We start from the raw sequence: 13,728 nt of genomic DNA, 5'->3' as shown, positions 1-13,728 counted from the left end.
GTCCGTCTGTGTTTCCTCCAGTTCCATCCAGTAAGAGAAGCCCACCAGAGAGATGTCCCCGTCCTCTTCTTCCACAGGACCATCAGGTAGGTGGAGATGTTCCTCTGATCTGTAGAAGGCTGTGAAGCTCTTGTCTTCAGTCTTATTAGATGTCTTCTACTTGTGTAATAAAGATAGTGGAGATGGCTGGATCAGTAATAGTGGCCCCCATAGTGGCCCCAGTAGCAATAGTGACCCCTATAGTACCCTAGTACTAAGTCTTATTAGATGTCTTCTACTTGTGTGATGAGGCCGGTGGAGATGGCAGGATTACCGCTGACCAGAGACATTAGATCAGTTGTGTCAAACTCAGTCATCGAGGGCCACATCAGCATTATGGTGGCTTTCAAAGGGCTGATTGTAATTGTAAGACTGTGTAGAATTAGTGACCCCTGGTAGTAATAGTGTCCCCTATATTGGTTCCAGTAGTAATCGCATCCTCTATAGTGACTCCATTAGTATTAGGGTCCATCACAGTGGCCCCAGTAGTAATACTGCCTTCTATAGTTGCCCTAGTACTAATAGTGAAGCCCCCTATTGGCCTCTGGCCAGGCAGTATCCCTACAGCCATTGCCCTCACCTGGCCTGCAGCTCTGGTCCAGCAGCCTCTGGTTAGTCTATGACTGCTGACCTTTTCCCTCAGTGTCTGTGCTGCAGGCTGGATGAGTGGAATGCCCATCGGGGGCTACGTGGCTGGTGGGCCACAAAACATGAGGTAGCCGGCTGGATTCAGTCTACGGGCCTTAAGTTTGACATGTTTGCATTAAATGAAAGAACGATCAAGGTGCACAATGAAGGTAAACAATGAAGTTGTATTGTGAACCCTGTAATACATGCAGGGAACATCTCTAAAGCTGAAAACATGGCTGACAGTTATATAATAGAAAGACAATGTTTATAGCTTTACCTTAAAGTGCCTCTATGGTGAAAACACATATTTCCATCCCTGCGCCCCTCATCTGATTGTCTGCCGTACTCTGAACCTGCCCTATGTGTAGTGAAGTCACTTCCACACAGTGCAGACTCCTCTCTGATGCTTATCAGGCACCATCTTGATGTTGGGATTTTCCCTGCTTTCTCTTTCATTTTTCTGAGCTATGAATGCTGTGATGCATCAGCACAACATGACATGAGCAGCTATTGTCAGTACCATCTCTGCCTGCTGGGAGGTATTATCATTATTCACCTGATCATCAGGCCAGATGGAGATATTCACTCTGTAGAAGGGCTGTAAAGCTCTCTAGTTCAGTCTTACTATACGTTTTACACTTGTCTCATGTATCCATTATGTAGTTTATCCAGCATCATGAAGGGACCGCAGGATAATTGGTCTGTATTTATCCTTTCAATCTTACTTTGAGAAAACAAACAAAAGCAATATAGTAGCATAGTCTGTAAGGAGAAAAAAGACATGTCCCCCCAGATCAGCCTAAACACCCCACCCTCCAAAACCATCACCACCCTCCAAAACCATCACCACCAAATATTGATTAAAAAAAACAAAATGTGAAATCAATGAGGTTGAAGCCAATTTTCCCCATTTAACAGAAAAAATCCTTCCTGACTCCAATCTGAATAATCCCCGGATCACCAACCATTCAGAAGTTATTAATGATTATAATGTATCGTCAGGAAAGACATCCGGGCCCCTTTTTAACTTGTTTATCGAATTTGCCGTGACTGCGTCCTCCGGCAGAGAGTTCCTTAGTCTCACTACTTGACATACAAGCAGGTTCTTTACAGAAACCTTATTTCCTCTAGATGTAGAGAGCGCCCCCTTGTTACAGTCCTGGGTATAATTACATGACGGGAGAGATCTCCGTATTATTCCCTGATCTTTTTTTTCTAAACTAAGTTATCCCCGTTTTGATAACCTCTCTGGGTATTGTAGTCCGCCCCTTCCGTTTATTACTTTAGTTGCCCACCCTTGTACCGCTTAAGATCTGACATGTCCTTCTTTTGTTCCGGTGCCCAAAACTGTCCACAATATCCCATGTGTGGTCTGACCAGTGCCTTGTAAAGGGGAAGAACAATGTTCTCATCATGCGACCTCTGACAGTGCAGTAGCAAGAGTGGCCTGTAGAGGGCCTCTGAGCACAGTCACTGTGTTTGGTTTAGTTAACCTGCACCTGCAAGGGTGCGGCTACACAGTTTAAATTTCTCCTCCCTCACAAACTCGGGGTCCTTGAAGCTGTGGAGCTTAGGTCCATGGAGGCCTGTGGGGCCTGAGGTCTATGTAGACCTGCTGCTGGTCTGCGAGGGACCTGGAAACACGGAGCAGACAGGGAATAGTCGGATCATCGCCTGTCGGGGTGAAGTCACCTTCCTGGAAGGTCCGCTGGAAGAAGCGGTGTGCGTTGCTGTGAGCACTGTGGTGGACAACAGTGTGCAGTTGCATATGATAGGATGGACTGTATGTAGGCTGAAATAAACGCTGGAGGAACCAGGATTTGGACTTTACCCTGTTTCTGGTCATCATTGCGGTGCTGCCACCCCTGGGCAGGGGAAAATAAGCAGGAGATCCCGGGCAAGTAACCCCAACTTGCCACAGCCCCATGACCTCTTCTTTTATTTGTTATTCATCAGCATATGAGAAGCATCAATCTTCTCGCTGATCACGATGGATCGCTCACACGGCACATGACCCGCTTCTTGATAAATCATCAGTATCTTCACACCATCAGCTTTAGTTTCTATACCTTGTTTCTACGTTCCTTTTCATCTATTTGGTGGCCGGGGCGGTACTCCTAGTCCCCTCTGCCTTGAGGTAGTTTCAGAACTGTCTTGACTCCTACTGCCCTTGGCCCCCTGCTGGAGGTCCGGTGGGAGGGGGTATGGGAGGGTTGGGGAGAGGGTAGGTTGGTGTTCCCTGCCTCTTGTTTGCTCTCTGCTCACCTGCCCAGTTTATTTGCACCCCTATCTCTGTGCCGCTCTACTTCTATTCTTTCAATGATCATTACGTTAGTGGGTTGGCCCACCACCTCTGCCGCCTCGGGGAGCATCTGTGAGCGCCAGTGCTTAAGGCCTCATGTCCACGGGCGGGTCAGATTCCATGTGCCGGAGCCTGCAGTGGAATCCCATCCTGCCTGCGGCCGAGGACCCTGCATAGCTGTGCGGTATACGGCGTCCTCGTGGACCTCCCCTCTGCTGGGACATCTGTACTGCGGAGTACAGATTAGAAAAAAAGAATCCTGCTTTCCTGTGGGCTCCGCGGCCCGTCCTCAGTGTCTGCTGCTGGTGGGCCGCAGATCGGACGGCTTCCATTGACTTTAATGGAACCTGTCCATGTGGTACCCGCACTGTAATGAGGCCTGCTGTGATTCCTTTTCCGGACCAAAAGGATTGTTAAACAAATTCGCGTGTTTTATTTCCAATCCGGATGCCCCTGCTTCTCTATGGCTGGATTGAGTTGCGGATATTCTGCGCGAGTGACCCGTAAATTAGATCCGCCCGTGGGCATTGGGCCTTAGTATTGTATGTTTGGCAGCTAGGAGGAACACATGCATGAAGGGTGGTTGTTTGGCCGTGCCTGTTCTCTGTTGCGGTTCGGCATGGCGGAATAGGGAGAGCCTGTTTACCCTTATTTTTATTTTCCACTTAGTTTTGGTGAATTGTGCTATCGCTCCCCAAAATAGTTTCGTTTGCGTGCCTGACCGTATGCCATGCTCCAAGTCTGTGGCAGGAGGCCACATTTTGGGCACTTTACCAGTCGGTCAGGGTTTTCTGCCATTGCTGGGATGTTACCGTAATACCATTATTTTGGACAAGGTCTCTCCACACCTCACTCTGTACATGTTTGTGTATCGTGTTCCAGCCTTGATGAAGCCCGGCCTCTAAGTTGTCATTTTGTATGACTTTTTCCCATTGTGTAAAGAGTTTTCGGACCTGGCTCAGTGAATCTGCCTCTGATGGTTTTCTGTATTGTTGATAGCGATGGTGTTGCATGCGTCTGCTCAATGAAGGGGTCAGACTCGGTGGCAGTGGCGTCTCTTGCCGTGTTAGTTGACCTGCTTTTACAGAAAGAAAGGGCCTGTTTTAATTAGTAAGAGTTGTGTGGGAGGTAAGTGGACTTCATCCTGTAGTTCTCGTTGGGTGAGCCATCTTTGCTCTGTGCCATGCATGAAGTGGGGAGCTAGATTCTGCCATTTGCGTGCCATGTCTTGTATACCCTGTCATCTTGTCCCCTGCTAAAGTTGGGGTGGCCTATCGGGGACATATTTCTGGATATAAGCAGAAGCCACTTCCTCTTGCAGCTCCTTGAGGTCCACCGGAGCTTCAAAAACCTCCTTTTGTTCTTATGATAAACAGGGTATCATTTTATAGATGCCAAATGCTATCTAATCTGTTCCTGTGTTCTGCAGAGTCTGGAGGAGCATAAAGAGACATAAAAGGCGCACACCCTGGCACTGATTGTAGATGTATCGGTGTCAATGGTGCCTTGACTATTTCTCAGGCGTGTAATGTATGCAGAGCCTACCTGCCCTCCAGCTATAATGACCAGCATGTGACCGGTTTTTCCCTCTCTTCAAAATAGTTTGTTTTTTAAAACCTTGTTTGTTGGCTGCCGTTTCCAATGTGTGTTGGTTCAGCTTTTCCGGAGCCTCTTTCCAACTAGCCAATGTTTCGGGTGTGCTGTTATTTACAAATGTAGAGTCCATGTCAACCAAACGTCTTTGAAGTTCCCGACCCAGAATATTGGTCTTCTGTTTGACCTGCGTGACCTTCTGGATGAGAAGGCCTCTAAAATGGGCTTAATCCTGATATACTTGGTCAATCTATAACAGTACTCAGAATGTATTAAATCTCCATAGTGGCCGCCCAAGCCTACATCTACTTGTATGTCTATCAATAGCAATCTGGGTAAATATGTGACCGCCAGCAAACAGTTCTATAGCAAAGTATTGCCCACTGCCATATCTATATGCGATGGAGTATGATATGCGCTCAAGTGACAGGATGAACTTTTAGTAGCTGGGTTTTTGGTTCGCCATAAATCTAAGAGTAGCATTCCTTTTAGAAGGCATCCTAATGGAGTAAACCTCCCTCTTCACCAGCTCTGTCCATTCTTGCTCTATCCCAGTAGGAGTCATTATTGCGTCTAGACCGATTTTCCGGGTCTTCTGTTTTAATCAGCAAACTGGCACCAGTCTGTACATTTCTGTTCCCATCACGCTCCAGCTGTCGTACCTGATCCTCCCCTTCACTTATCCTTTCCCCCAGTGCAGTCATACTTCCTGCATATCATGCCTGCGGAGGCCCATATCATCTGGCAGGGAACCCACTAGTAAATATAGTGGATTTAGGGCCGGAGTCCATTTGTTCACAGCTCCCAGGATTTCTCTCTGCTGACATTGCTAGATTCCTTTCCCATGGGTCTGCTTGCTATGGATTCCTCTCTGCCTGACTTGCTTCCTCCCCTCCATTCTTCACTGTCCCAGCAGACTGCCAGCTTGCATCATTACTCCCCGCTGGTGTAGTAGTGGTGCCTTGTGCAGGATTCTCGCTGTCGTCCTGCAGATCATCGCTCTCTGCTGGGAGTTATTCAGCTTCACTGTCTTCAGATTCTCTGCCCTCTTCTGCTCTGGGCACGTGTTCTGCCTCCTTCTGCGTGCCATCTTCATTTTCCATGACTTGTAATGATCTCCGCGATGGGTCATGTCCCCCACGTTCAGCAGGAGAGGTCCCCCAGCTCCTGCAATATATGGCGATTGCTGTATGCACTTGATAGTGCAAGGGTATAGCGGTTGCAAGATGCGTGACAGGATACATCACCAGAGCGCTCTCTCAGTGCGTCTGCTTACATGATCGACTAGGCTCCTCCCCCAAAGAACCAGCCTGACTTTGCTAGTTGGCTACAGGTTCTAGCATAGGGATGGGCTGCATCTCAATGGGGAGCAGGCAGCTGTGCTGGGGGAAGATGACTAGAAGGTTGGAGGAGTGTTTAATCCCTTAGTGACCACTTATGTGTTTTTACATCCTGGGCTTTAATGTCTGCTAGAGGAATAAAGGAATTCAGTGGATTACACCAATGCTGTGGGACCTGTAATTCTCTGAGCAGCTCAAGCACTTAAAATTGATTTGGAACAGCAAAAAATATACATAATTTTGCTAACCTCAGTTAGTTAGAACATAACCCACTGGGACAAGAGGTTTCCTGCTGGATGTTTTATAGACAGCTAACTCAAGAACAAACCCAAATAACTTCACAGACGTATGGTGAGGATAAGTAAGCTCTAAATTATATTGTAAAAATGTCTGGAAATATAGAATTTCTTATCTAGATCTTCTCATCATGAAGAGCTAACTAGGAAAAAAGTGAAAGTGAAAGGAATGTTTACATCATCTGTATAACCATTAAAGGGGTTGTCCAGTTACAGGATAGCATACCTTTAATAGGGCTGCATGCAAGAAATAATAAACTGAGCAGTACTTACCCTTCTGCCACCACTGGGATCCCGCACTGCCGCCCCGCTGTGGTCCTGGCGTTGGTTGTGATGGCTGACAACACAGGAAGTTTGGTGACCATTGCAGCCAATCAGAGGCTGTAGAGTCACATTCCGGAGCTCCAGGCATAATGGCACTCAGAATGTGAACACTGATGCGCGGAGGATGATGCCTCGACCAGCTTCATGAAGTTAGACTTGCAGATGAGTTCCAAGTCATGGAGGTGGGCCATGCCAGCCTCTCCCAGCATGTAGAATGATGGCTCTCTTCCTATACACAAAAGGGAAGAGAGCTGTCAGTCTGTAGGATGTGGGAGGGAAAAGCCAGCATGACCCCCTCCGACTCATAGCTCAGCTCTAAGCCAAACTCCATGAATCTGGTGACAGAATCCATTTAAGAAGCAATTGTAACATAAAAAAAGGTCACCCACTCTGACATGACTGATAACTGCTGCTGTCAGGTTATTTTTGGTCGTCATGATGATTAATGACCTTTCCTGGTCGTGTAAAACCTTCCACACGACTTCTCCAACCGTCTGCTGACTTTTACAATATTTATCTCACAGCTTTTGTATCAGGATGAAGATCTGACCGATATTAATACTACAGAGACAAATGTGAGGGGCGATCAGCGGTGTAAAGAGGAGATTCCTACAGGTAACTTCCCAGGTGAGTAGTAACCACTAAATACAGCTGAGGAGAGCTGACTATTTCTCCATGGGAGTATTTAGAGGGACATTAGGATGCCACTATGAAGGACCACCAGTCACATTTAAGGGTAAGAGGGCAACTCTCAATTATAGAGGAAAGCAGGTATGAGAGATTTGACCATGATCACATATATCATTTTTTCAGTCTCTGGTTATTTGCTATAGATGGATCCAGTAGGGGAAACCCACCAGAGAGATGTCCCAGCCATCCATATTCTCAGGACTGTCAAGAGGAAAATGTCCCAGAGAACCAGCAGGTAGATGACGCTGATGTCTCACCAGAATCTGACCATAAAGTGATGGAACCAAGGATCATTTTACTTTTTTTTTCTGTTTTAGTGTGAAAAGCTGATTATTAAGGTTGAGATTAAAGATGAAGCAGAAGAGATGGATATAACAGCTGATCAGCAATGTAAGGAGGGAAGATATCTCTGAAGGTCACCTAGAGCCCATCATCTGCTCATCACATGCAGATAATCTATTCTGTCACTGTGTGTTTCCTACAGATGGACTCCTGGAGAAAAACCCACCAGAGAAATGTCCCAGCCGTCTATATTCACAGAGCTGTCCAGAAAAAAAGCCAAGTGTCCCAGAGAACCATCAGGTAGATGAAGCTGAGATTTACTCAAATCCTTTATAGATTGTAATGCAGCTTTCTACTAAACTCCTGTACGCTCTTTTTCATATTGATGGCTATGGTAGGTAAAGGTTACAAATGGTGTCTGGTTTACCGAAAGATATTATTGAACTTCCACCTGTTTGCACATTCACTTGGCAATTGAGATTTAGTGCGGAACAAATATAAAGTTCTGCAAATAAATCATAGACTAAGTGTACAATTCCAATCAACTGATGCTAAAGCTGACAGAATATTGTTATGTACTGAAGGAGGCAATCAGACAAGATCAATGTAAATAGCTCAATGCAACTTAGATACGTGGTTCTCCAACTTCTCTACAAAATGCCACATTTGCCATCCAACTGCCATTTCAGAATTATTCACCCCCTGAATAGAATCCCTCATAAAAGTACGCATTTGGAAATCAGATGTTATCTCAAACATACCGGATACAAATATTCAAGGGCTTCATTAGTTGCATCAGATGTGCTTGAGAGAAAATACAGCAAATACCTGGACTGGCTAAAGCTTAGCTGAGTGATAATTGATTGCATGTTAGAAATATGGATAAGTCAAGAGACTGGTCTAAAAAGGTAAAGAAATGATAACAAGGAAAAGGATGCAAAAAATTACAAAGCCATTGAATGCTCCTAGAGATATAGCTGGATGCAGTTCACAAGTTCAAAGTTACAGGAACACTGGCTACACTATCCAGATATGGCAGAAAGAGCAAGCTATCACCGGCTGCCACCAGATACTGGAGGAGGCAGTTGGTCAAAAACCCTTGAGTGGCTGCAAAAGACCAGCAGCAAGATCTGGTGGCAGCAGCACTGGGGTTTCCATTTATATAGTAAGATACTAAAAATTAAAGGTCTTCATACCTGAACTCCAACGCGTCCACCTCTGACAGACAGAGGTGGACGTGTTGGAGCTTACAAGAAAATAGGAAGTATAACAATACCAAATATATCTGGCTGTTAATTATAAATAGTTGTCAGAGAATTCCAACTACCACCAGTGACCACAGTACTTAGCTTGTGATGAGCAGAAAAAAAACAGAAGACCAAGATCCAGCTCTGATTCCAACAACCATCAGATTAAGACTGAGAATAATCAGCAAAGGTCCAAAACCAAGATAGAAATAAAAGCCCTTCTTAATTGCTAGGCAGGTGCAACAGGAATCAGAACACTCCATAGATACTCTCACCAGTGCTAGAGAAAGCTGGGAGGAAAATCCTAAACCGTACTAGTCTAAACCGGACCTCCGTGAAGGAAAACTAAGACCTTTCGCAACCATACCTCCCCTACTAGAAGGGACCTCTGGACACTTAGGACCAGGTCTATTTGGATTATGTCTATTTAGATTCTTAACTAGAGGATCCGCATTGACACCTATGGCCATAAGCCACTTCTTTCTTCTGGCCCTTAACCCTGCCAATGCACTAAGTACTGTAAGAAATTCCTGACTCGATGGGAGTCCACATTGTGGCTGACCTTAAATTGTATATACCCATTGACCATCACTGGTTCAGGAGAAGACGAGCCATTCCCTGGATCTACATACAGTCAAAGCTCTAGTTCGGAAGCAATCGGCCAAACTTCAAACCAATAAAACTCGAGGCAATTATTTCCATAGGAATCAATGTTAATCCAATTAATTTCTTCTAGACATTCCAAAAAATACACCAAACCACATTTAATAGAGAATAAATATGGGTTTTAATACCAAAACAATAACAATAAAAAATGAATATAAAAGATTACTGTAAAGAATAAATGAACATTTAACATGTTATTGAACATGTTACTGTGTATTATCTGTGCTGTTAAATGGGACTGCTGGTCACATCTACTGCATCATCTGTCCTCAACGTTATCACTGTGTTCTCTGTGCTGTTACATAAGAATGCAGGTAGCATCATTATCTGTCTTCAGCGTTATCACTGTGTTCTCTGTGCTGTTACATAGGACTGCAGGTGACATCACTGTGTTATCTGGGTAAACATGGCCACTTACATTACACTACAGTACTGTTTCACTAGCGCCCACGGCGATGCTGGAAAAGGGTGGGTAGCGTTTCAGCATCAGGAGGACGAGACGCTGAGCAGGAGATCACTTGGGCCACGTCAGCAGCGAGGCCACGTGGGCCGGCGGCCGCCAATGAAACTAGAAGCAGTCAGTGAAACTAGAGACGAAATTCTGGCTTTAGAAATCAGTGAAACTGGAAATCTGCTAAACTAGAAGACAATAAAACCAGAGCTGGGAATCTACAATCTAAAGGATACAAAATCAATGACTCCGTGACTCAGAGCTCAGCTCCAAGCCAAACTCCATGAAGCTGCTGACCGAATCAATTTAGGAAGCATCTACTTTGACATGACTCTGATAACTACTCCTGTCAGGTCATTTTTGGTCGTCATGATGATTAATGATGTTTTCTGGTCATGTAAAACCTTCCACACGACTTCTCCAACCGGTTGCTGACTTTTACAATATTTGTCTCACAGCTTTTGTATCCGGATGAAGATCTGACCGATATTAATACTACAGAGACAAATGTGAGGGGCGATCAGCGGTGTAAAGAGGAGATTCCTACAGGTAACCGCCCAGGTGAGTAGTAACCACTAAATACAGCAGAGAAGAATCATAGAATGGAAGAGTTGGAAGGGACCTCCAGGGTCATCGGGTCCAACCCCCTGCTCAGTGTAGGATCACTAAATAATCCCAGAGAAATGTCTGTCCAGCCTCTAAAGACTTCCATTGAAGGAGAACTCACTACCTCCTGTGGTAACCGGTTCCACTCATTGATCACCCTCACTGCCAAAAGTTTTTTCTAATATCTAATTTGTGTCTCCTCCTTTCAGTCTCATTCCATTGCTTCTAGTCTTTTCTTGTGCAGATGAGAATAGGGCTGATCCCTCTGCACTGTGACAGCCCTTCAGATATCTGTAGACAGCTATTAAGTCTCCTCTAAGCCTACTTTTTTGCAAGCTAAACATTCCCAAATTATTTAACCGTTCCTCATAGGACATGATTTATGGACTACTTATCATCCAACTAGCCTTTCTCTGAATTTGCTCCAGTTTGTCTATGTCTTTTTTAAAATCGGCATGGCCAGAACTGGACATAGTATTCTACATGAGGTCTGACTAAAGAAAAGTAGAGGGGGATAATGACCTCCTGTGATCTAGACTTTATGCTTCTCTTAATACATCCCAGATAAGTGTTTACCTTTTTTTCTGCTGCATCACATTGTTGACTCATCCTCAGTCTGTGATCTATTAGTCACAGATTCTCCTCGGTCAGCGGCTGCTGATAGCTATGTAGATTTATAAGCTCTGGGATCTGTCAGTTTCCGCTGTATATTCCCCCATTCAGCCGGAGTACAAACTAAATATGGATGACATGTGATACTGTTATAGGTGATAACACAGGATGGGCATTTACGGCATGGACATGAAACACACCTATGTGAGCGGGAACTACTATTCATCATTATATGATGTCTAGACTGATGAGGGAGAAATGGTTTTTCAATTCTGTGACTGAGGGTCCTTTTACACTGACCAACTCTTGATCTGATGTAACCAGTGCTAAAGAACTTCTGTAAGTCTGTAAGAAATCAACAATACCACGTAGAATTAAAATAATCAGTCTCTAGCGACAACACCCATCAATGACCCAGACACAGAATGTCCGAATATCAGTCAATGGTGGCAGGTTTTGTTGCTCTCCCCTGCTAATTGCTGTGTTTTATTAAGTCATAAAAGGGGTGTTAATCAATCTACACAAGTGGGCCGCTCTAGACATGGTTACATAATTCAAGGTATAGGATTACATATATCTCACGAAATGTTACTCAATGTTATACAATCAGAGGATAAACTCCCCCACACTGGCTGTTGGACATCCGATATCCTCTCTGGAATAACTCTGGCCTTCAGACTGTATCCACAATTCCAAGAAATTAATGTGATTCTAATTATCCAAAAAATAGAGAATGTCGAAATACACTTCTCTGTGTTTTAAAGGGAATGGTTTAAACAGCGGTCATATGAACCAAAGTTAGAGAACTATTAAAAATTATTATAACAGTCCCTCCTACTATTCCAGAGATATTATAGGATGACGCTATTCTCCAATAAAGAAAAAAAAAACAAACAAGACCTGCATTCCTTGGCCTGCCTTACAGAGACCTGCCCCGAGGAGTGTCTAGAGATCTTCCTCTGACTCCAGCACTGATCGGTAGGCAGGTCGGTCGCTGCTGGATTACTTTTTGTTTTACATGGGCCAAGAATCACTGCTATGGGAATGAATGATCTTTAGTCTGATGGCTGATGCACATAGGCCGGCTGGTCATCTCCTCGGTAATATGGAGAGATGTAAAGATGAAAATCATCGATCAGCTGATAAAGGAGCGTTCACCAGTATGTCCGCTCAGGGATGTCCTTTTTTTTTTTTTCTTGGCCTGACAGTCAGACTGTGTAAAAGAGGTTTGAGGAACCATTAATTCCTATTAGACTCATATCAAATTGCGGTGTGCTAACACTACCAGAGAAAGACATATAGAGGGACAAAATGCTTATTTTTTTAATTTTGCCTCTCAAAAAAACGCAATAAAAGTGATCAAAAAAAGCTGTATGTAACTAAAAATGGTACCAATAAAAACTACGGCTCGACTTGCAAAAAATAAGCCCTGACAGAGCTCCGTCCTTGGAAAAAAAAAAAAGTTATAGGACTTTCAATGCACCGATATAGAAAAAAGAATTCCCCCAAAAATGTGTTTTATTGCGAAAAGTGGAAAAACCTAAAAAAATTCAATAATTGGTATTGTTGTAATTGTATCGACCTGCAGGAAAAACTCTATTGTGTCATTTATGCTGCATGATTAGCGCTGTAAACTCCCCCCCCCCCCCCCCCAAAAAAAAAAAAATCTATGGCAGAATTGATGTGTTGTCTCTCCCTGCTATCATAAAAAAAATTAATACAAATTTTACAGTCTTATGTACCCAAAAATGGCACCAATAACAACTACAGTTCGCCACGCAAAAAACAAGCCCTTATACGGCCGCATCGACGGAAAAATAAAACAGTTATGGCTTTTAAAAAATGGAGATGAAAATCCACCAAAAATCCATTGAGTCCTTATCACCAAAATAGGCCGTGTCCTTAAGGGGTTAATCTCAGTATATTGAATCCCAATCTATGTCATGGCAGCTCTGGGTAATGCTCGGGGGCTGGCATATTTTAGCCTGGAGATGGGAATATAGCACAGGCCCATGTGTAACGCCCCAATAGAACGGTGCATTCACACATAAGGGATTTTCTGCTGATTAAAAACTGCAACAAATCTGCATCAAATTCTGCATTTTCCCCATCGTCTCCTTGGCAGCCCCAGCTGAAATCCCCTCCTCCTGATAGGACAGGAACGCACAGAGAGGTTTAAAAACTCCCCCCTCTCCCACCTTCCTCATTGTTTTTCCTATCCTGCCAGGAGGCAAGTTTCCAGAGAGGTGCTGGGAGTAGGCGCTCCTGGCATGAAGAAGTTAAGGCATACTCACAACAAGCCTGAGTCAGTAGGCACTCTTCTCTCTTCTTGAGTCTTCACGCGGGATGCTGCAGGAGCAGTTCACTAAGGCCAGATTCCTTCCCAACACGGTCCAGGTGGGCTCTTCGTTTGGGGCCGTCGTCCATCCTCTCCTTGATGCTGACACTGCTGGTCTGGTCCTGAGGCACAGTGCAAGATGAGGTCTTTAGGAGCTTAGGGGAAAGGCATAGACATACCTTCCCAGTACATGATAATGTGGAAAAAGTATTAAAAAAAGAATGGAATAAACCAGACTGGCTCATTTTCAACTAAATGTATCAAAAGACACTATCCCTTCACTGAAGAAGTTTGTATGGATTGGGAAGAGAT

General features: G+C 44.4%; 1 protein-coding gene across 1 annotated transcript in view; it reads left to right on the top strand.

Annotated features, from left to right (window-relative positions):
* LOC136627320 (zinc finger protein 850-like) overlaps positions 1-13,728 on the top strand; it is a 580,493-nt gene that overhangs the window by 334,651 nt on the left and 232,114 nt on the right. The window contains exon 15 of the mRNA XM_066602322.1: positions 22-86. Within this exon, the coding sequence (XP_066458419.1) occupies positions 22-86 (65 nt within the window). The remainder of the gene's footprint in view (positions 1-21; positions 87-13,728) is intronic.

The sequence above is a fragment of the Eleutherodactylus coqui genome, chromosome 5 (assembly GCF_035609145.1).
Source record: "Eleutherodactylus coqui strain aEleCoq1 chromosome 5, aEleCoq1.hap1, whole genome shotgun sequence".
In the NCBI taxonomy this organism is placed as follows: Eukaryota; Metazoa; Chordata; class Amphibia; order Anura; family Eleutherodactylidae; genus Eleutherodactylus; species Eleutherodactylus coqui.
The sequence above is the reverse complement of the archived record's forward strand: the minus strand, read 5'-3'. Positions and strand labels throughout refer to the sequence as shown.